The 24,853-nt window shown below is 44.5% G+C and overlaps 1 protein-coding gene across 2 annotated transcripts in view; it reads right to left on the bottom strand.

The window, feature by feature from the left end:
• LOC144753731 (cytosolic phospholipase A2 gamma-like) overlaps window positions 1–24,853 on the bottom strand; it is a 928,534-nt gene that overhangs the window by 309,742 nt on the left and 593,939 nt on the right. For both annotated transcript variants that reach the window (XM_078641315.1, XM_078641316.1), the window contains exon 12: window positions 8,869–8,994. In XM_078641315.1, the coding sequence (XP_078497441.1) occupies window positions 8,869–8,994 (126 nt within the window). The remainder of the gene's footprint in view (window positions 1–8,868; window positions 8,995–24,853) is intronic.

Genomic DNA, 24,853 nt, shown 5'->3' with positions numbered 1-24,853 from the left:
TCAACACGGTCTGCCACCGCACCCTAGTCCAGCGCCTCAGCAACATCGGTATCCAAGAGAAGGCACTGGAGTGGATCATCTCGTTCCTCGCCGGAAGAACACAAAGAGTCCGCCTCCCCCCGTTTCGCTCCGAGGCCACCGAAGTCATCTGCGGCGTCCCGCAAGGATCTTCACTCAGCCCCACCCTCTTTAACATCTACATGAAACCTCTCGCAGCCATCGCACGCCAGCACAACCTCAACATCATCTCTTATGCCGACGACACCCAGCTGATCCTCTCCCTCACCAGAGACCCCGACACCGCCAGAACCTGCCTACACGAAGGGGTGAAAGACGTCGCCAAGTGGATGAAGGACAGCCGCCTGAAACTGAACTCGGACAAGATGGAAGTCCTCATCCTGGGATCTTCGCCCTCCGCCTGGGACGACTCCTGGTGGCCCCCAGCCCTGGGCACCGCACCCAAGCCAACCGACTACGCACGCAACCTGGGCTTCATCCTGGACCCCTCCCTCTCGATGACCAGACAAGTCAACGCCGTCTCCTCATCGTGTTTTAACACCCTGCGTATGCTTCGCAAGATCTTCCGCTGGATCCCGACCGAGACCAGGAAGACTGTCACCCAGGCACTCGTCACCAGCCGACTGGACTACGGAAACGCCCTCTACGCCGGAACCACAGCCAAGCTACAGAAAAGACTCCAGCGCATCCAGAACGCCTCCGCCCGACTCATCCTGGATGTGCCCCGACGCAGCCACATCTCCAGCCACCTGAGGAACCTGCACTGGCTCCCCGTCGACAAGAGGATCACGTTCCGGCTCCTCACCCACGCACACAAGTCTCTCCACGACCTGGGCCCCAAGTACCTCAACGACCGCCTGACCTTCTACACGCCCACCCGCCAGCTACGGTCCACCAGCCTCGCCCTCGCAGCCGTACCACGCATCCGAAGAGCCACCGCCGGAGGAAGATCCTTCTCTTACCTGGCTGCCAAGACTTGGAACTCCCTCCCCATCCACCTTCGGCTGACCCAGGACCATCTCGCCTTCAGGAAACAACTCAAGACCTGGCTGTTCGAGCAGTAGCATACCCCTCCCCCCAAGCGCCTTGAGACCCTCCCGGGTGAGTAGTGCGCTATACAAATGGCATGATTGATTGATTGATTGATAGGGTTGGAAGTGGTCCAAGCTCAGATGGGCGCCGATGGGCTTGCCACTGCGTGGTTGCACTGTGGCCTGTATTAGGAAGGTCCTGAGGTGGGTGGGGCTTCTGTTGGCTGGAAGATTGGTGAGTGGGAAAACCTGGGCCGCTGGTGTCACTGGCTCAGTCTGGAACAACCAGGTAGTGGAAGCCACAGACAAGTGGCAAGGTAGGTGTCCAAGTGCCTACAGATTGGGCATAGGACCTAACACAATCCATTCCCTGACCCTTCCCCCACTGTGCACAGGCAATGTCCAGGGGCAACAGGGGTTGGAAAATACATACATTATAAAGAAAATGCTTACATTCATTGATAAAGGACAGTTAAAATGTATTTGTTGGTTTAGCTAAAACAGGTAAACCACTGAAACGTGTCAATTAAGGTTATCAACACAAACACAACAAATGCCATAATTTACTATGCCCACCATGCTCACAACAGCAATTTAGCAACAGCATAGAACAAGAAAGACATTTATCAAGAAATTATCAAGAGGGTAGAAGAAGTTATGGCATCTGTTATAATTAGGGCAATATTGTATTCTCTAGTGCCTAAGGACGGGATCAGATGTGCTATCCAGCATTGCCTACTGCCCTTGTATGCCTGGACAGAAATACAGGACAGGATCTAGGGTCCTCTCATGTTAACCGCCTATCTTCTGCCATGGGTATTTTAGCCCATTTGGCTGTGAAGGAGGGAGTCCTGCAGCGAAACTGCAGAAACAGGCACCTGGACATAGGGGGGTTTGATCTCATCCATGATGTTTTCCCTGCTATAAAGATCCTTAACTACAAGGAATGCATTTGTCTGAGAACCTCTGCTTTTCTCTATGTGCTGCCAATGGGCTTCTTAGAGGCTGTTCTTGGAGATCCCATATTTACAACAAGGGGTGGTGAGGGACAGAGTCTCTGAATTAAGCAGAATACTCTCACCCAGTCAAAAGATCAGGGCTAGATCCAACACCGTTTTTTAGCTCATTGCACCATCCCAGTTTCAGAACCTGGCTGTATGCAAATTAGTCTCTTCCTGTCCCAGTGCATGATGGGAACAGGGCAAACCAAACTACAAAAGCCAATTCTTACACTGGGAAGGAAACAAGCTTCCGGGGACCGGTTTCTGGCATTACAGCCGTCTTCGGCCCGGCTTGCTTGAATCCTGATGGTGCAATGAGCAAGGGACTCATGTCTGAGTATACCCTTCCACGCTTAGGGTGGACAAAAATATTTACAACAAGGGGTGGTGAGGGACAGAGTCTCTGAATTAAGCAGAATACTCTCACCCAGTCAAAAGATCAGGGCTAGATCCAACACCGTTTTTTAGCTCATTGCACCATCCCAGTTTCAGAACCTGGCTGTATGCAAATTAGTCTGTTCCTGTCCCAGTACATGATGGGAACAGGGCAAACCAAACTACAAAAGCCAATTCTTACACTGGGAAGGAAACAAGCTTCCGGGGACCGGTTTCTGGCATTACAGCCGTCTTCGGCCCGGCTTGCTTGAATCCTGATGGTGCAATGAGCAAGGGACTCATGTCTGAGTATACCCTTCCACGCTTAGGGTGGACAAAAATATTTACAACAAGGGGTGGTGAGGGACAGAGTCTCTGAATTAAGCAGAATACTCTCACCCAGTCAAAAGATCAGGGCTAGATCCAACACCGTTTTTTAGCTCATTGCACCATCCCAGTTTCAGAACCTGGCTGTATGCAAATTAGTCTGTTCCTGTCCCAGTACATGATGGGAACAGGGCAAACCAAACTACAAAAGCCAATTCTTACACTGGGAAGGAAACAAGCTTCCGGGGACCGGTTTCTGGCATTACAGCCGTCTTCGGCCCGGCTTGCTTGAATCCTGATGGTGCAATGAGCAAGGGACTCATGTCTGAGTATACCCTTCCACGCTTAGGGTGGACAAAAATATTTACAACAAGGGGTGGTGAGGGACAGAGTCTCTGAATTAAGCAGAATACTCTCACCCAGTCAAAAGATCAGGGCTAGATCCAACACCGTTTTTTAGCTCATTGCACCATCCCAGTTTCAGAACCTGGCTGTATGCAAATTAGTCTTTTCCTGTCCCAGTGCATGATGGGAACAGGGCAAACCAAACTACAAAAGGCAATTCTTACACTGGGAAGGAAACAAGCTTCCGGGGACCGGTTTCTGGCATTACAGCCGTCTTCGGCCCGGCTTGCTTGAATCCTGATGGTGCAATGAGCAAGGGACTCATGTCTGAGTATACCCTTCCACGCTTAGGGTGGACAAAAATATTTACAACAAGGGGTGGTGAGGGACAGAGTCTCTGAATTAAGCAGAATACTCTCACCCAGTCAAAAGATCAGGGCTAGATCCAACACCGTTTTTTAGCTCATTGCACCATCCCAGTTTCAGAACCTGGCTGTATGCAAATTAGTCTGTTCCTGTCCCAGTGCATGATGGGAACAGGGCAAACCAAACTACAAAAGCCAATTCTTACACTGGGAAGGAAACAAGCTTCAGGGGACCGGTTTCTGGCATTTCAGCCGTCTTCGGCCCGGCTTGCTTGAATCCTGATGGTGCAATGAGCAAGGGACTCACATCTGAGTATACCCTTCCACGCTTAGGGTGGACAAAAATATTTACAACAAGGGGTGGTGAGGGACAGAGTCTCTGAATTAAGCAGAATACTCTCACCCAGTCAAAAGATCAGGGCTAGATCCAACACCGTTTTTTAGCTCATTGCACCATCCCAGTTTCAGAACCTGGCTGTATGCAAATTAGTCTGTTACTGTCCCAGTGCATGATGGGAACAGGGCAAACCAAACTACAAAAGCCAATTCTTACACTGGGAAGGAAACAAGCTTCCGGGGACCGGTTTCTGGCATTACAGCCGTCTTCGGCCCGGCTTGCTTGAATCCTGATGGTGCAATGAGCAAGGGACTCATGTCTGAGTATACCCTTCCACGCTTAGGGTGGACAAAAATACCATCAGGATTCAAGCAAGCCGGGCCGAAGACGGCTGAAATGCCAGAAACCGGTCCCCGGAAGCTTGTTTCCTTCCCAGTGTAAGAATTAGCTTTTGTAGTCTGGTCTGCCCTGTTCCCATGATGCACTGGGCCAGGGACAGACTAATTTGCATACAGCCAGGTTCTGAAACTGGGATGGTGCAATGAGCTAAAAAACGGTGTTGGATCCAGCCCTGATCTCTTGACTGGGTGAGAGTATTCTGCTTAATTCAGAGACTCTGTCCATCACCACCCCTTGTTGTAAATATTTTTGTCCACCCTAAGCGTGGAAGGGTATACTCAGATGTGAGTCCTTTGCTCATTGCACCATCAGGATTCAAGCAAGCCGGGCCGAAGACGGCTGAAATGCCAGAAACCGGTCCCCGGAAGCTTGTTTCCTTCCCAGTGTAAGAATTGGCTTTTGTAGTCTGGTCTGCCCTGTTCCCATGATGCACTGGGCCAGGGACAGACTAATTTGCATACAGCCAGGTTCTGAAACTGGGATGGTGCAATGAGCTAAAAAACGGTGTTGGATCTAGCCCTGATCTCTTGACTGGGTGAGAGTATTCTGCTTAATTCAGAGACTCTGTCCATCACCACCCCTTGTTGTAAATATTTTTGTCCACCCTAAGCGTGGAAGGGTATACTCAGATGTGAGTCCCTTGCTCATTGCACCATCAGGATTCAAGCAAGCCGGGCCGAAGATGGCTGAAATGCCAGAAACCGGTCCCCTGAAGCTTGTTTCCTTCCCAGTGTAAGAATTGGCTTTTGTAGTCTGGTCTGCTCTGTTCCCATGATGCACTGGGCCAGGGACAGACTAATTTGCATACAGCCAGGTTCTGAAACTGGGATGGTGCAATGAGCTAAAAAACGGTGTTGGATCTAGCCCTGATCTCTTGACTGGGTGAGAGTATTCTGCTTAATTCAGAGACTCTGTCCATCACCACCCCTTGTTGTAAATATTTTTGTCCACCCTAAGCGTGGAAGGGTATACTCAGATGTGAGTCCCTTGCTCATTGCACCATCAGGATTCAAGCAAGCCGGGCCGAAGACGGATGAAATGCCAGAAACCGGTCCCCGGAAGCTTGTTTCCTTCCCAGTGTAAGAATTGGCTTTTGTAGTCTGGTCTGCCCTGTTCCCATGATGCATTGGGCCAGGGACAGACTAATTTGCATACAGCCAGGTTCTGAAACTGGGATGGTGCAATGAGATAAAAAACGGTGTTGGATCTAGCCCTGATCTCTTGACTGGGTGAGAGTATTCTGCTTAATTCAGAGACTCTGTCCATCACCACCCCTTGTTGTAAATATTTTTGTCCACCCTAAGCGTGGAAGGGTATACTCAGATGTGAGTCCCTTGCTCATTGCACCATCAGGATTCAAGCAAGCCGGGCCGAAGACGGCTGAAATGCCAGAAACCGGTCCCCGGAAGCTTGTTTCCTTCCCAGTGTAAGAATTGGCTTTTGTAGTCTGGTCTGCCCTGTTCCCATGATGCACTGGGCCAGGGACAGACTAATTTGCATACAGCCAGGTTCTGAAACTGGGATGGTGCAATGAGCTAAAAAACGGTGTTGGATCTAGCCCTGATCTCTTGACTGGGTGAGAGTATTCTGCTTAATTCAGAGACTCTGTCCATCACCACCCCTTGTTGTAAATATTTTTGTCCACCCTAAGCGTGGAAGGGTATACTCAGATGTGAGTCCCTTGCTCATTGCACCATCAGGATTCAAGCAAGCCGGGCCGAAGACGGCTGAAATGCCAGAAACCGGTCCCCGGAAGCTTGTTTCCTTCCCAGTGTAAGAATTGGCTTTTGTAGTCTGGTCTGCCCTGTTCCCATGATGCACTGGGCCAGGGACAGACTAATTTGCATACAGCCAGGTTCTGAAACTGGGATGGTGCAATGAGCTAAAAAACGGTGTTGGATCTAGCCCTGATCTCTTGACTGGGTGAGAGTATTCTGCTTAATTCAGAGACTCTGTCCATCACCACCCCTTGTTGTAAATATTTTTGTCCACCCTAAGCGTGGAAGGGTATACTCAGATGTGAGTCCCTTGCTCATTGCACCATCAGGATTCAAGCAAGCCGGGCCGAAGACGGCTGAAATGCCAGAAACCGGTCCCCGGAAGCTTGTTTCCTTCCCAGTGTAAGAATTGGCTTTTGTAATCTGGTCTGCCCTGTTCCCATGATGCACTGGGCCAGGGACAGACTAATTTGCATACAGCCAGGTTCTGAAACTGGGATGGTGCAATGAGCTAAAAAACAGTGTTGGATCTAGCCCTGATCTCTTGACTGGGTGAGAGTATTCTGCTTAATTCAGAGACTCTGTCCATCACCACCCCTTGTTGTAAATATTTTTGTCCACCCTAAGCGTGGAAGGGTATACTCAGATGTGAGTCCCTTGCTCATTGCACCATCAGGATTCAAGCAAGCCGGGCCGAAGACGGCTGAAATGCCAGAAACCAGTCCCCGGAAGCTTGTTTCCTTCCCAGTGTAAGAATTGGCTTTTGTAGTCTGGTCTGCCCTGTTCCCATGATGCACTGGGCCAGGGACAGACTAATTTGCATACCGCCAGGTTCTGAAACTGGGATGGTGCAATGAGCTAAAAAACGGTGTTGGATCTAGCCCTGATCTCTTGACTGGGTGAGAGTATTCTGCTTAATCCAGAGACTCTGTCCATCACCACCCCTTGTTGTAAATGTTCTTGGAGATCCCAGCTGACTCGTTTAGGATACTGCACATAGTTAAAACCCCAATTTTCCTCCTGAATAAAGGACCTGTCATTCTCCTTTAGTACTTCAACCAATTTAGACTTGGCATCTCTGCAGGTTTTGTTGTACCATATCGGAGGTTGTTTGCTCAACAATACACCTGGTTTCAACAAAGAAATAGGGGCCAGATGTAGGTAATTCATATTTACCGACTCTTAAATACCGAATTTTACCGATTCGGTATTTAAGAGTCGGTAAATATGAAGGGGGGAGATGTAGGTATTACAGATTCTGTAAATACCGAATAGTTAAGATTCGGTATTTACCGATTCTGTAATTACAGAATCGGTATTGCCCATTGATTCCATGGGCCTTGAAGCCCATAGGAATCAATGGGCAATACCGATTCTGTAATTACAGAATTTGGCAAGGGTGCAGGGGGTGTCACTTTGACACCCTCTGGCACCCCAAAAATAGGCATATGCGCCATGTGGCACACAGACATGCCCTAAGGGCATGTCTGTCTGTCACATGGCTAGATGTGCATGCACACATGTGCATGCACACCTGAATTCGGTATTTTAACACCCAATTGGATTGTGTGTTAAAATACCGAATTTGTAGGGCCTTTGGGACTCAGAAGAGTCCCACCTACATCTGGAAGGTACCGAATCGGTAAAAATACCGATTCTGTATTTTACAGATTCTGCAAATTTACGGATTCGGTAAATATACAGAATCTGTAAAATCTGGCCCCTACATACCAATTCTTACATACCGCTCGGTAACGGCTGAAAATACCGATTTTCGGCCGTTACCGACCGACCTACATCTGGCCCCAGGTCCTTAGTTTTCTATACAGCACAATATGGATCTCAGAAATGTCATCCGGTGGCTCATCTCAACCTTTCACAAGAAGTGGCAAAGACCAGCCATCCCCTCAGACAGAATTAGGAAAATCCCACTTTTGACGTCTGGCAAGGTCTCAATCTCCTGTCCAGTAGCTCTCCACAATGTCCAGCCTATTCAACTATGTTTAGATTCAGCATGAGGACTAGAGTATTGTGGTCACTATCCTGTTGAGGCACTACTTGCATGTCTTCAAGGTGTGGGCATAGTTGAAGGCCTAAAGAGTATAGTTAATCAAGCTGGTTGAGAAGCTACAATTGTTTTATTTTTTTGTTGGCTTTATTTTTCACTGTAAAAGTTCAAATTCAATATCTCTTGATCTACTAGTTGGATAGCTGTCATTGTGGTCTTGTTTTATTTATTAAATTGTACTCTATTTTTCTAATACTATTGTGGGCTCCTTTTGTGGCTGAAGAGTTGCACAAATACTTTATAAAATGCCTTTAAGTTAAGCCTGACTAATCTGTGCCAAGGTACCAAGGGGACGACCCCAAGTTAATTTGAGGTTTGCTTGTGTCTCATCATGACAGGGATTGTGGTTGTTGCTTGACCAGGGCTTATACCCCAGTCAATCAACAATCCAATTTGATACAATGAGGCTATTCTAACACATCGAGGAGGTCTGCCACTATGTAGGGGACCAAGGCTGAAACATGAGTTCCTTTTTAAGGTCAAAGAAGTCAGAGGTAGAGGGTATTACATTCTTTGTAATACATGCTCTCACCATCACTGTTTACACAAACAAATAGCACCATCCAATAGCTTGCATTTCATGGCACACTGTCCAGAATACGGTAAACAATAAATTAACAAACAATGTCTAGTCTGAATGTGCCAGGCCTATAAACTTGGACCACTTTCAGATGAACACCTTGTTTGTGTGATGCACTTATTCTATTTTGTACTTCTCCATGTTGCTTAATGCTCCATATTTAGTACAATACTCGTATGGTTTGAAAATTCTTTTAGGAGGCAAATATGTAAAATGATTATTGCTATTAAAACACATGAAACAAATATTCATCGGTGTTGATAGTTACACATTCATTTGTGGATTTACTGATCAAAGGTTTTACCTTTCTTTAGTTCTTCTTCTAGCTTCAGGAGTGCTTTGTGGCCAACCTCACCCGCTAACTCTTCCGCAGACAGGGTAGATATGAATTCAGAATTCTTGCAACGCTCACATGTACACTCCACTGGAACTGTAAAAGATAATACTATTATCAAGAATGTAAATTACAAAATCCACTATTGACACAACACTGATAATGTATAATGTTTGAGTTAATGGCAGTGACACATTGATTCAAGCATTTTTGATAATCTGCCACTAGCATTTAATTAAATGTATTTTAGGGATGAGGGCAGACAGTTTTAGCTGTCTGACAAATGTTTTAAAGTAATATACATTAATAAAGCATACACTGGTTTCAGGTCATCCACCTACAGTCACTGCTTTGCTGAAGTGTCATTCACATCAGCCCACAATTAGCATATACAAGTGGGCTAATGGATCCCCCCTAGTTAGTCACTGCTTTGTTTGAAATGTGAAATTACTTCATGGTTCAACTCCCAGCATGCCATTCAGTATTTGGAGTGTCAGGAATAACAAGACACACCACGCTTCTTGCTTAACTTGCTTCTTTTGTGTGTATGCATTGGGATGGGGTTTGGAACTGAGAAGAAAAGGAGTCCATCTGTAACCACCGCAACATATCATTGCACACCGGCTGCCCACCTAGTTGATACGTGTGTAAACTAAGGTCATGGACAGCCAGGAACAAGGATGCAAACAGTGTTATCATGGAGAGAAACATAATCTGTGGTGTTCCACACCATAATTGATTTTGTTTTGCAAAGAGACTTTATTGAAGTGTGCAAACAGTTACAAAGCATACAAAATACAGTTTGAATCAAGGGGCCACATGCCTCACCACAGTATATAACCAGTAACACAGTAATAGGCCCATGTCACATAGGAGAGCACTCCATGTGTCACATACTCCCGCCCGGCGAGGTAGATGACAATTGTGGAATTCTGCCCTGCAACTGGGGTCACAGCACCCTGCAAACTAGAACATCCCAACAAACCCAAATCTTTTCCACCTGAGTCCGGTGGCATTCTACCCTGATCCTTCCCATCAACTGCTTCGCTAGGATGTGTGAAATGGAGCAGAAACCCTCACAGCCAAGCGGAGTCTGCTTTACTGCCACCACCAACAGTAACAAACTGCTGTGGTCACTGGTCACCCTCGTGAGGACCAGATGTGCCCAGGCCTACCAACTCCCATGGCTTCACACAACAATCAGGCTGGACTATAGAGCAAGTATAGTAGCAAGTAGAATCAATTTCCAGAAAGGAATTCAGGACGTAGCAGTCTGGATGACCAAGAGCTGCTGAGAAGACAGAAGTTCTCATCCTTTTTATTAAAATGGTTACACTAATTTTCCATTATGAATATTTTTGGGAAACACTGGCATACATCAACACATTTTCTTAAATGAGGCTGCCATAAAAGCTACCTAAAATATTACAGTAGTGTAGCTAAAAGTTTTTTGCATTTTTTTGTGAACATTTTGTTTTGAAGGGAAAAAATCATCAATCTTGCTTTCAAGCTTCTGCATGTATTTGAATCTAATCAGAGACCATTCTGGGAGCAGTATGGAAAGCGTCATATTGCTAAACATTGAAAACGTGTGTACACATTTTTATTCTGGAATCACTGTCAGTAGTACAGTCTGCGCTTACAACATGTACTTAGATCAGACATCCTAATTATAAAGGTTTTGCATTAATGAACCATAAATACAAGTTTGAACGGCGTTAACACATGGACACAAATATTACCTTACCTGCAGGCACTGCCTTTCCCTGACCCACAATGTGGTACTGTAAATTGGCAGCCAAAGGGCTTATGATGAAGGGGGTTGGGCTTACTTGTCCTAAGGACAAAATACACATGAAAACTTGTAGCCCTTGACCCCAAACAATATGTCCTGGGCGTCGGGCTATTGGAATTCCACATCCCTGTGCAGTTACTCCGAGGAGCATGCAGTAGACTGACCTGAGTGGCAGAGATGACTTTTACTGTGCTCAGTGAAATATCTAGTGTAGGAGCCATGCATCACAGGTCTATCTGAAGCACACTTAAAGTTGTGTGCCCTTCAATGTAAAGGAAACAAGATGCTTCGAGAAATCCTATGTATTGCCTCTCTGGTTCCTAAAGGATCCTGCTTTAGTCTTACCAGACTTCTGTGTCTGGGTTTGCTATAGGACACTGCCTGACTGAAACTGGATTTTAGTGGTAGATGTGAGAGAACACTAGGATTACAATAGTACACTCCCCACTCACACCGCCTGTCTCAGAGCCCAGGTTTATCCTTCCCAAACACTTTCATCAGCTTGAAAATGCCTGGCATATGGCATTTTGGGCATGTTTGCAGTAAGTCAAACAGGATCTGCTGAAAATGTTAGTAGGGTTACCCCAAGGAACTTTTATCTCTTTGATTAGGGAGTGCCCAAGAGTTATCCCCACCCACTTGTTAATGCCAGGCATTAATGTGGCACCCCAAGGCACCTTCATCAGAACACTGTTGGACATATGAAAGGATACTAGGGGGACTGAACCTCCGGTCCTTGGCATCTGTGACATGAGAAGAGGGCCTGAGGAGGTTGGATACCCTTTCACTTGAAAATCTGCGCTCTGCCCACTTAGGCCTCTTACAGACACCGTCGTTTAAACATAAACGTTCTGGCGGCTGTAGATATGGATCACTGGCCCCCGTCTGTGGAACTCCTTTCCCCTGGAGATTCGGTCCTGCTTGGACCTTCTGTCATTTAGGAAAGCTTTAAAAACCTGGCTTTACATACAAGCATACCAATAATGCCTTTTATACTCTTCGGCAGTCACATCCTCTATCTTTGTCAGCGCCAGGAAACCAATCGGTGTTAGTGCGCTTAATAAATCATTATTAACATAACATAACATAACATAACTTGAAACTCATGGGCTGCAAGATCTCCAAGTATCCCAAGACAGATCCTTTGTGTGGCTCCACAAATATTTAAAAAAAACATATTTGTGAAGTATCCTAGCTGGCCACTGGCAACTAGACCTGGACTGGACTTTGCTTTTGCTACCTGCCTGACACTATGAGAGCCTCTAAGTGGTCCGCCTCATGTTCTAATGGCCTTGAAGTGTATGCCTGAGGCAACAAAAAAGTTTGTAAACTTTTTCAAAACTTTTCTCCATAACTGCAGAGCTTCAAAGAGACTGACCGCAAAAAGTATCTGTCTGGCTCTTCCATGACATCAGATTGAATTCCATGTTTGTCTTGTAAGGAGAAGAGTTTTTCTATGGAAAAATGACAAAGCTCCTCTGGAGATAGGGACCTATAAACTTTTTCAATCTTTCCTACTTCTATGCCTTACCGGGTCCATTCTGCCTGGTGGATCCAGCTCAATGCCTGCCTCAATTTGCACTTACGCATCTGTCTACCGCAACCATAGACTACCATTGGCGGTTTGAAGTTTTTTGGGTTATTTTCACTTAAATCTTCAAAAGGTCATATGCCGGAACCCCTTAATGGGTTTTTGTTGTTGTGGTTAAATTTTGTTACTTCATATTTTTTCTTGTTTTATAAAGTGTAGTGTGATTTTTAATATGATGTGTATTTGACTTTTTAATTGTTTTGGTACTTCTTAATGCTTTACAAATTTTCCTTAAGTTAAGATTACCTGATCGGTGCCATAGCTACCAGGTATCGAGGTCAGATTTAAATTATTGAAACTTTTTACTGGGCCTAACAAGTTATTGACTTTACAACTTTTGGTGGTAGTAAAACAATTTGAATATTATTTGAGGGGGAGGTAAGACTGTACTCAAATAATAAACACAATCCTTGTTAGGGTGAACCAGAAAAGTCACTAAACCTGTGCTTAACCATTTGGTAGCTTGGCACAAAAGCACCAGGTTATCTTAGAGGCAATGTGTAAAATATTTAAGCAGCACTCAAACAGCAACAAAGCAAAAACACAACACAAATAACATTTCAAACCAGTGTAAAAAAAATGTAATGAAATGAAAAAAAAAACAATCAGTAGAACCAAAGGCATGTATTTTTAAAGTGTCAGGTAAACAAATGACCAAAAAGCACAAGACGCCACTCATAATTGTCTCACTGTGTAGGTCAGGGGTAAAGTCACAAGTTCAGGACAACAGTGATGGAGCATATGTCAAGTACAGGGACCAGGTAAGTCCCACTGAATGAGTTTACGTTATCAAGTGCAAGTTCACTCAAGAAGTGGCAGGTGGAGGATTGCTTTGGTGGTGGCCATGAAGAGACCACTGTCAAGGAGATGAGCAGGTTGGAAATCATGGACGGTTGCTGTTGTACTGCAAAGAGCTGGTCGTCACTGGAGCATCGTGTTGGCGGTCAACGTGGGCTGTCACTGCTGACATGGACTGTCAGGGCTGAAGTGAAGAACAGTTGTTGCTGGGGATTCATGTTGACAGGCGTTGCAAAAGATTGTCATTTGGCATACAGAGTCCACTTCACAGTGGTAAGGATCCCAAAACATCTGTATTTTAATTTTTGTCAGGAAAAATATACTCTGATGCCAGCCAAGAGTGTAGGACCTGGGTGGCATATCATGGGGATCAGGATGTACTCCAACAGAGGCCAGCATCAGGGCAAAGGCAGGTGCAGGAAGGTCTAGTTGGTGCTGTCAGCTAAGAAGTTGCAGAGAGAAGAGTATTATGTCCATGTAGCTCAAACAGGAGGTTGACCAACTGACCCTTGGAGTCACTTCTGGAGAGCCTCGGCTCAAGGCAAGCAGGTCAAGCCTTCTCAAGTTAGACAGTCCTTCTTCTGAATATACCACAGTCCCAGGAGTGCTAAGACGAGAGGTTTAGAATGAGCAACTTTTATCCTCATTGCCAGCCAATGGGTGGGGCATGTCCCCTTTGTCTAACAATCCCCCTTTCCTGGGTGTGACTCCAAATTATCCATGTTAACAAAGGACATACAGGCCTATGTGTTAGCTGCATGTGTCACTGCCAGCATAGGCAGTCCTTAGAAGCCATATGCGCTAAAGACCTGGGCTTCAGGTTGTTCAGAAGACGGCTGCCCGCCTAGTCTGCACCCTTCCTCCTCTTTCTCCATCTGAACCTGTATTACGGTCACTTCATTGGCTTCCCATAAAGAACATACTCTTTTTAAACTTCTCTGATTGTTTTTTAAATCCTTACATGTGAATTGTCTAGGCTATCCTAATAAAAAGCTGCACCTATATATTCCTGTGTGTTACCTTAGATCAAGCAAATTACTGCTGTTACGTCCCAGATGTATTCGTACAGCCAGGCAAAGGGACAACTCTTTTTCCTTCCTGGCCTATAAACACTGAAAGCAACTACCCCTACAGCTACCGCTGTTCAATCTTTAATGTTATCATGATCTGTGACCTGTGCTGACCACTCAAGCACCGAGAGATGCCCTCGGAGAGGTGTTATGCACTCAATAAATCTATGTAACATAACATAACAACAATAACGTAACTCAGTGTTAATCTGTGGGAGAGATAGCATTACAATAGTACAAAATGATTTTAGGAGATGTTCACTGCCAGAGTGTGTAAAACTTAAGTATACATGTCTACTTTTTAAACACCACCAATGCACCCTGCCTTAGAGCAGTTAGAACCTACCAAAGAGGTGAGTTAGTAGTATTTAAAAGGAAGGTTTAGGCCTGGTAAAAGGTGTAATCTGTTCCAAATATGCCCAGCTCTAGCTGGTTCCTCACTCAGTCCAACAAGATCCACGTCACTAGGAACTTCAATCTCAAACAACAAATTCAAATCAATCTGGAGCATTTTTTAAATGGTGGTCAAACTATGAACTTCCCTCTAATACTTCTTAGGACCCTCTCACAATTCTGGAAACTTTGGAGAATGGCATAAACCCATAAAGATCAGCTCTGGTCCAAGGCACATGTACATAATTCTATCCATGTACTTCTCTTAATGCAAATTCTGAAACTGTCCCTATTTCTGAATCAGTAATTGACTATTTCTCCCTTTTCCCTGTCTCCTAAAGTATCTTTTTACCTGCTTTCCCTCTTTTGAGGATCTGGTGTTGCAAGGATTCTGTTTGGAAACAAAACTGTGACGTGGGAGAACTGGATGTCAGCATGTACGGACTGAGTCTCTCTCGACCACATCAGTGCCTGTAGGCCCAAATCCGACTAGCTTACAGTGCTTCACTTGAACTTCTAACCTTCCAGATTAACAGGGGATTTTAGCAAACCGAGAACATAGCCCTCCAATCCCCAAGGGGACTATGGAAACAGATCATCACCTTTCGCTCTCACTCATGTATGTTCGTAGTTAACAGGAAAGAGACACAAAGGAAATTTACAATATGTTTATTGAAACTATCTTAGTCTATATTGGAGCAGGTTTGTTGCAATAAGGAAACAGATACAACTAAGCAAAGTATTCAGCATTACTAACAGACTGCAAACTATAAAACAGCCTGACCATGGCAACCAATAGATCTATCTAAGCATACCCTCACTATGTAAGCAGGAATATATATTAGTGATCTCTTATATTAATATTCAACACCATACTTGGGGTGTGTGTAGATAGGTGGTCCACATCGTAGGTGTAAACTCAGTCTATGCGAGGCTGCTGCCTCTGTTCAATGACTGGTCTCTCAGCTGGAATTCTGCCCTCTAACCTCCAATGGGTCAAGACACACTTTATATTATAAAAACTGTTGTGTTAGGAAACCTGCCGCTGTGCTATCATGCTAAACCTAAAACATTTTAGGAGCTATTGCTGACCAGGCACAGAAAACAGTACACCGTTTTGTTTACCTTGACCCAAGAAAAGTCACTGAATAACAAATAATATGCACAACATATTTCGAAAATAATATCATGTGTGCTATGCGCAGCAAAGGAAGCCTAAAGCTGCTAATACATAAAACCAAGGGAGAACCAAAGTGGGCTTAGAAGGGGAAATACCACACAGGGTGTAATATATGATATAGATGTGAGGCCTAATTGTGGAATACACTTGCAAAACCTGTCTTGTGTCCAGTTAGGCTTGTTTGTAAACCTTAAGCTTAGCCTAGGGTAGCTGTGGCTTTGAGCAGCAAGGCCAAACAAAGGAACCATGTGTGACGCATTTAACAGCACCAAACAATGTAATAAGAAAGTCACACAACAAGGCAGAGACACAACAATTCATAAACATAGAACATATTATTATGACTTTTTACAGTCCTTGATGATCAAAATCCACTGTAGGGTTCCAGAGTTTCAGATTTGAGAATAAATAAATACTTTAAATGCAACCCCAAACTGGCATTGGTCAACAAAAAGTTTGTAAACTTTTCAATAGGTTGCAATAGTTACTTTGGCGACCCCAACCCAAGTTGAGCAACCAAATCTGACAGTTCAGAGTTCTAGGAGTCCAGTAAGGTTACTTTGGACAGTTACCTGGCCACCAGAGCCTTTCCTAGTTAAGTTCCAGGCTCTAGGGAAACAACTGTCATAGGAAACAATATAGTGGTCCTGATGCTGGAGATGCAGGCAGAAAAGATGCTCAATAATGCTAATGGACATGTACGGTCGACGAAGGTGAAGTGCAGTTGATTCCTCGGTCCATTGGTGGGTTGGGGTGACTTAGACCAAGGCACTTGGGGTCCCACAAAATCCTCTCTGAGGTTAGAAGTAGGCCAGATGAGGCAGGCTTCCAATATCATGACATAACAGTCTCAGTGAATATCCTTAATGAGGGCTACTGTCCCTCTTGGGTGATGAATCCCATCTCTGATAGCACTCCCGGGCCCTGCAGACATCGGTACAACGTTTGGCTATCTCTGATCTATTGATTGGCAGGCCTGGCGGCAGTCAGTGGAAGCCAGCACCACTTCCTCAGAAGTGTCTACTACTTTGTTGGTTTGGGCTTTCTCAGCTTTTATGTCCCTTGTGCTGTTCCAGTGGGACAGCCTAATGACCATTGGAGTTACTGGTTCAATCTGGGGTTGGGGGTCAACATTTCCCCGAGCCAGGAACCACCGGCACAGCCAAACCTCACTACCCCAAAGTGCAGCATGTGCAATCCTTCTGACTGTGCAACCTCTCTTTGGGCAGCTTCAAAGGCAGTTAGATACTCCTTTCTTGGTCTTCTCTGCAAATCCAGCAAGCACTAAAGTTCAGGTATCCAGAGATGCCCATTATATCCCAGAAAAGTACCCCAAGGGAACAATGCAGTCACTAACCAATGGGCTAGCAGGTCCCCTTCTCTTTGGTGACAAAGTTCTGGTGATGTGCGGCATTTACCAATCCCAGAGTGTAGTATTCTTGCCACTCCCAAGATGTCTAAACCTTCCCTTGACTGTGAGGAGCTGGGTAGCCCACTTCAGAGTTGTGGCTATCTAAGGACTACATGCACACAGGAAAACCAGTTTGGGGACAGGTTTTCCCTCTCTGTTCTTGTCCAACTTGTCTACAGAAACAAAAGGCATCCTGCTCGGGTGTGTTGCCACAGGCAGCCCTTCAAAGGCAGCCTGCCCATTGAAGCTCGCCTTTTGGGCTAACCCCTAAGCAGCCTTCCTGGGAGAGAAGGTCACACCTCACTCTGCGTCAACTGCCTGTGTTCTTGAGCCTGTCTCTTCATGCGGGCAGAAAGCTGTCTGTGGGCCAGGGCCTTTGTGAGGCCATTGGACTACCTGGGACACAGAGTGACAACTTTTTAAAAGTTATTTAACTTTAATAGTGACATAAATCTTTTTTTTGTAAACATTTTTTATTGAAGTTGTATTTAGTATTATACAGTATATATCATAAAGTAAAAATCTCACAAACGCTTATAATTACAATCATTTTAAATTCATCCCAATATATAGCAATTTACTCAAAATAACAACCCCAAATCTGTTCGAACTTTTTTATACTACCGACTCTTTTAGCATATAATTGTTCACTTCTCCTAACTTTTCTCATTTTTTCGAACCATTCAAAAAACTTCGGGACTTTTGTTGAACGCCAGTTCTGTAACAATAAAGATCTAGCAACGGCCATTATGATATAAATGAATTTTGTCGAATAATTTGTAAATGTGCATTCAGGCTCATATCCAAATAAAAGCATTTTTGCATTACATGGAATTAATAACATATAGAAAGTTTTCAGAAAAACAAACATTTCTTCCCAAAAAGACTTAATTTTGGGACAATACGCTATAATATGAGACCAATTGGCCTGCACGCAATTGCAATGTCTAAAACAATTAGCAGATGCATTATTGTACATTTTAGCAATAATTACTGGTGTACGGTATAATAGCCATTTGCTGAAATAAAGCATTCGCCGCCAATTTGCGCCACGCAAAACACAGAAATTAAGTTGGTTAATAGTTTTCCATATTTCAGTTGATAGTACTTGATTTTCCTGTTTATCCCATTTACGGATAGCTTTAGAGGTCAGTTCATCCTCCCTACTCTGTGCAAGGCACTGTTTCCATGCCCCAGGTTTCTTCATCTGATTGTTAACAAAAAGATCTAATGTTAATGGAGAGGAATTATTAGTAATAATCCTGGGGTCTAATTGCATTAATGTAGGATATATCAAGTTAGTGTAGGACCAGATTAACAAAAAATTGCCGGAAATCAAGCATATCATATCGTTGACAGAGAATCAGGTCCCATTCCTTAGGAAATCAGATAATGTTTTAAATCCTGCCTGCCCCCAGTTTTCTATAACAATTGGATCGATCTTAATCCTTAAAAAAGAAAAGGCGCCAATTAAGGGAGTTGTTAAGTGGATAGGGGGAAGCGAATATCTCTAATGCATAGCATCACGCCGTTTAATAAACCAATTTAAAGTCTTGTAGCGAACAAATTTGGGTGATTTCGGTACAAGCAAAGGGGATGGGATTTAAATTTCGAAACATATTAAATCGAATTTTTTTTTAATGAAAAACCCGGTACCTGGGTTTATATTTTTGAATCTCTCTAGGTACTGCGCACAATATGCGTAATAGTAATCTTTCAAATTCGGTAAAGAAAGACCTCCATATTCAGTTTCTGCAGTTTAAGTTCGCAAGTCTATTCTAGGCGTTTTCTTTGTCCAAATAAATTTAGAAAACATAGATTCTATTTTTTTTTTAAAAGAACCTGGTAAATAAACTGGAATTGATGAAAATAAGAAATTAAAAAGTGGAAGGATCGACATTTTAATCAAAGCAGTGCGGCCAAGAATAGATAACAGTCAAGGGTCCCACCGGGCAAACATTGATTGAACTTTTTTAATTAGTGGATCAAAATTTAATGTATATAAGTCTAGGATTTTAGGAGAGAACAGGATCCCCAAATATCTTTTTGGTTTTGAATTGATGCAGCCTTGTAGATCTTTATGGAGGACTGGGCCTGCCCCCCCTACAAACTAATATTGACATAAATCTCAACTTGGGCTGTACATCAAGTTGGATTTAATGCCACAATTAATTTGATACCTTACAGTGCCCAATTAGGTAGTCCCATTCAGAGCTGGGATGCCAAATGGCAACCCTAAGCGAGCCAATGGGGCTAATTACTTTCCTCAGCAAAACGACAACTTTAGGGGTTTGCTGCTAAGACATCTATACACCTATATGTCATGCTTAACTATACACAGCTCCATTCCATAGGGCTCCATTGGCCTTCTTTTGGGGAGACTTACATATACTGTTAAGGAAAAGGGCGTCTTTGCCATTAAGTGTAATGGCTAGGCTTTATTTTCGCAACCAGGAGAGTGAGAGAAACCTGCCCAGTGGTGTTCTCCCAAATTCACTGTTTACACACAAGAGCAACTGGGCGAAATAAGAGAAAGAAAATGGAAGTAATCCAAAGATATTAAAATAGACACCTCACTCGCTTTATAGTGACATGCTTAATCAATGGCGCCTATCCACACACTTGTAGGCTGGTACTGCCAGGGCAGACTCAACCACAGAGGTGGGAGTTCTTAGATACATTCTTACTGAATAAGCAAGGATCCAGATGAAAATAGAGAATCTAAGGATACCGCTTAGTATACCCAAATAATTTCTTTATTATTAGGGTACCTTGAGTATAGGTTAAAAACTGTACTCTGTTTCATAAAATTTATTTAATGTGTTCAAATAACCCTATGCTCTGTCATACATGCCCTTGGTACCCTGGGTACCATGTACTAGAGACTTATAAGTAAGTCATCAGCACTTGCCAATTGTGGGCATCCAATTAAAAAAAACTTTTGAAATGGGTCAGAACACTGGCGCTGAGGTCTGGACAGCCGGCATCTTTGCACTCTCAAAGTAAAAAAAAACAGCAGCTAGAGTTCCTATTAGAGCAAAAAGAGGGGGGAAACTTGCAAAAAAGCCTGTTTCTTTACATAACATACCCAGCTAATGCATCTGGGAGACCTTAACCCCAATCTTGGTGAGTCTCCCTGACCATTAGGCATGGAAGGATGTTCGGAACTGACTGTCCCAATGCTTGGCCTACTTTGCCTCACTTCCTTCTTTCAGGGTCATTCCCACTGGGGAACTGACCTACCTCTATTCTGACAGGAGCCATCCTGAACTTGACTTTAACTCTTTGTCTTTCCCATCCTTGTCTTTTACTCTGGGTAGGGAGGTACCTGCTTCCTCTAACCCAACCTTAGGTAGGACTACACCTAGCATACCCAAAGAGGTTATCCAACACTGGTGTTATCTCACCATGACCAACAGTGTCAGAGGGGCAACATTCTACCCTGCCATGTTGACTGATCACCATGCTGGTGACAGTGCTGCCATAAAGGTAAACGCCCAGCAGAGGCTACTGCGAGCTAGCATTGCCCAGAACTATAACCTTAGCTTTCCATTGACTGATGGATCTGCTATCCCAGGGTTGCTTTGTGTTCCTGGAGCCCCTCTGCCTTTTCAGAGTGGGGGTTTATCACCTCATGTGGCAGACACCCTTCTTCTATTCCGTCTTCTGTTAGCTCAGGGGTGACACCCTATTGCTGAAAAATTGCCTGAGTCTTCAGAACTTCTTGGGAAACCTGTAAAGCCTTACCAGTGCCAATTTTGGGGTTTTCCTTTCCTGGGATAGAATTCCCTTGGCTCACTGGGTCTCTTTCTAAAAGTTGCCTTTCTTTCATACCTTTCATTTTTTGCCTTTCTTCTAGGGCCTACTTTTCCTAAACCTAGGGATAGAAACTCCAGAATCCTGGAGTGAGGCAGTGCCCTGGGCATGTTGCACTGTCTGTGCTCAGACCAAACTCTGGGAGGTCATTACCAAGGAGACAATCTAGGGGGAGGTCAGTACTGACTACCACCATCTGATACCTAAGGGAACCACATATCTCTAGAGCTACCAAGGGCACAGGCCTGTTAGTGTTCTTCCCTCGGAAAGCCCATACTCTCCTGGCAAATATTGGTCTGCGGACACTAGCATGTCTACCAATATTGTGTGACTAGCACTTGTGTCTCTAGGGGGAGAGAATGGGATCCCATTCACTTTAGGGTGGTGGAAGTGTTAACCACAATCTTCAGGAATCAACAACTCACCATCTGTACATGTTTTCCAGCTAAAAGCAATTAAGTTATCCACATCAAAGTATCCCATCTTTAAAGGATACACATGCTAAACTAGTGGATATCATTTGCTGACAGTCAAAGCAAGGGCTACTTTCTAAGAATATTTTAAGCCATGGGTCCCCTCTACTCTGCTTGCTGGAGGTGGGGTGGGATTTGATCTAATATATTTTAGGGTTCTGGATCTCAGAAGGAATCTCTTTGGAGGGTCTGTCACCTCCCTCCTTTCTTTTTTGTGGGCCTAAACCCATTTTCTAGAGATCACCCCCGGGTTACCCTTAAGCCAGCCATCCAGTAACTTCACAGATGCAGCTACAAAGTCAACCCATGTCTGTGTTGACCCCGTAGGTGTGCTCCTCAACCTAAGTCTGTACTTCTGTGGGGTAAGACCAAATAACTTGATGAGCGCCTCTCTCATGTGGGTGTAAGACTCTGACAACTCATTCTCAAGTGTTAGCAATCAATCTCTCCCTACAGTTGGTAGTAACTCCCACAGTAGGAACCCCCAAAAGATGAGTCCCCGCCCTTCTCTCCTGAGAGCTCTCTCATAGGATGCCAGCTACTTGTCTAAGTCATCCCCTTCTAAAAACTTTGGAACTATTCTCTTGGGCAACCTGGGATCAACAGCACCACCTGTATGTGACTCTGGCTCCTCATTACTGTCACCATTCTCTTGGAGAGTTAAGAGTTAACCCCAGCTAGACCCTCTGCTGGGCTAGAGACAGTTTTCTTACTTGGAGTACCAACTTCTTCTCCTCAACCTCCAGGAGGGTAAGCTGCATATCCTGTTTCTTGAATATCCCTATGGAAGTGAAGCTTCTTTCACTCTCGGATATTGAGCCATTCCTTGGTCTGCTCCTGGGGACCACATTCTTATTGTACCACTCGTTATCAAAAGGATTGATGTCATTGTCCTCTTCATCGCAACTGTTAGTAGTGACTTCTCCTGACAATTGGACCAGGGCTATCCGTGTCTCTTCCCATTCCCTGAGGGATTTCTCCATTTCCTCCTTTTTGGCAGTCATGCCTAGTCCAATGTTTCATCTCCTGCTCATCCTCTCAAATCATTGATTTTAGGTGTAAGAAGGATAGCCAAGCCAATTGCCATGTTATCCATCTATAACCTTTGCAAAAACACTTTACCACTTTCTGAAAAACTGGTTGCTTTTTGGCTCTTGAAAGAACAGTGCCTAGTTCATACAGAACTTGGAGAACAATTCTGAAACTGTTGCTTAGACTACTTCAGTATGCCCTTTCTGTGATTATTAACGTATTAATTACCTGGTACAGTTAAACACAAATTCTGGATCCCATCGCTAGGCACCAATGTGAGGATCTTGGTAAATTATACGATATGGTTGTTGGGCCTTATGGTGGAATGCACTCTCAAAACTGGTCTTGGGTCCACTCAGGCCCGTTTGTAACCCTAATATTCCTCCCTGGCTAGCTTTGGCTTGGAGCTGCAAGTAACTTTGTGTAAAGCATTTACTAGGACCAATCAACAGAAGAAGAAAGTCAAACAACAAGAAAGGAACCAGGCCCTGGACTCCTTGTGCAGCAACGGCGCATTTGCTCCTGCCTACCCCTTGCTTTTTATGAATTTTTTTAGTGTTTTCTCCATGATTTTTCCTCATTGTCATTGCTTATGCCTTGTTTTTTCCCTCATTGCCATTCCAGCCCATATTCCCTGCCTCCCGCCTAGCCCCGCCTGCCAGTTTCCTGCTGCAGAATCACTCTTGCTCCTGTCTTCTCCTTGCTTTTTCCTACTTTTTCAAATTCTTTTTTCTTGTTTTTCCCTCATTTTCACAGCTTTTGCCTTGCATTTCCCTTGTTTTCACTGCTTTCTCTTTGCTATGTCCCCATTTTTTGAGTGGCATCTATGTGCTTTTTCCTTACTTTCACTGCTGTCTCCTTGCTTTTTGCCCCATTTTTGAGTGTCTTCTCCTTGCTTTACCCTAGTTTTCACTGTTTTCACCTTGCTTTGCCCCCTGTTTTATGAGAACTTTCTCCCTTGCTGTTTCCTAGTTTTTATTTCTTTCTTTTTGTTTTTTCCCTCATTGCCACTTCTGCTTGCTGACTGTTTTTCCTGCCTCCCCCCCCCCTCATCCCCTGCCTCTCCCCCGCCCTGTTCCGGGGACCTACTTAATGGAGGTTGCAGCGCCACCCCATTGAGCAAGTCCCAGACCCACCTCTCCCCGTGCTTCTGCATTGCTCTTGCTCCTGTCTTCGCCTTGCTTTTCCCCATTTCGTGCTTTCGAATTGCTTTTTCCTCATTTTCATTGCTTTCTCCTTGCTTTTCCGTCATTTTTCACTGATTTCTTCCTGCTGTTTATCTCATTTTGGAGTAACTTTTCTTGCTTTACCCTCATTTTCACTGCTTTCTCCTTGTTTTTTTGCCTGTTTTATTGGTATGCTTTCTCCTTGCTTTTTCATAAATTGTATGGCTTTCTCCTTATTTTTTTCCTATACTTTGACTGATCCCAGCAAGAAGCCAATGCCTGGAAAGTCTCACGGGTGATTAGCCACAATTTATAAATCCAAGTTGATTGACTGACTGAATGGAAGACACAACAACAATTTATAAACATAGAGCATATTTTAATTACTTTTTAGAGTCATTGGTCATCAAAGGGGTCCAGAGATACAAGTTTATGAAGAAATAAATACTTTTAAATGCAACTGCAAACAAGCACTGGTCAACAAAAACTTTGGAATAGTTTAAAACAGTTAGTTTGGTGACTCCGGCCTGAATTGGCTGACCAAATCTACCAGGGGAGAGGTCTAGGAATCCAGTAAGGTTACTTTGATGGTTACCTAGCCACCAGAGCCTTTTCCAGTCAAGCTACAGCCTTTAGCAAATGACTGCCATAGAAAACAATGGAGTGGCTCTGTCGCTGGGAGTGCAGGCAGAAAACATGCTAAGTGATGTTCCTGGAGCTGTGCGGTTGATGGGGGTGAAGTGCAGTTGATTCCTCAGTCCATGGGCAAAGTGAGGGAACTTTGACCATGGCACATGGGGTCCCACAATATGTCCCTCTTGGGTGAACGATCTGGTTTCTGATAGCACTCCTAGGTCTGCCTAGAGATGGCCAGCAGCCATTCCTCAGAGGTGGCTACTGCTTTGCCGGTTTGGCTTTCTCAGCTTTGATGTCCTAGTGCTATTCCAGGGGGGAAGCTCACTGACCCTTGTGGCCACTGCTTTTATCTAGGAATAAGGATCAACTTTTCCCAGAGCCAGGAGCCACAGGCACAATCTAAACTCACTAGCCCAGAGTGCAACAGGTGCAGTCCTTCTGATAGCGCAATTCTCTTCGTGCAGCTTCAAAGGCAGCAGGACACTCCTCTCTCTGTCTTGTCTCCAAATACAGTGTGTACTGAAATTCAGGGTGACAGGGGTGCCAATTATAGCCCAGAAAAGTGCCCCAATGGGACAACATGGTCAAAAGACA

Source organism: Lissotriton helveticus, chromosome 5_1 (assembly GCF_964261635.1).
Source record: "Lissotriton helveticus chromosome 5_1, aLisHel1.1, whole genome shotgun sequence".
NCBI lineage: Eukaryota > Metazoa > Chordata > Amphibia > Caudata > Salamandridae > Lissotriton > Lissotriton helveticus.
This window is presented reverse-complemented; position numbering and strand designations above follow the sequence as displayed.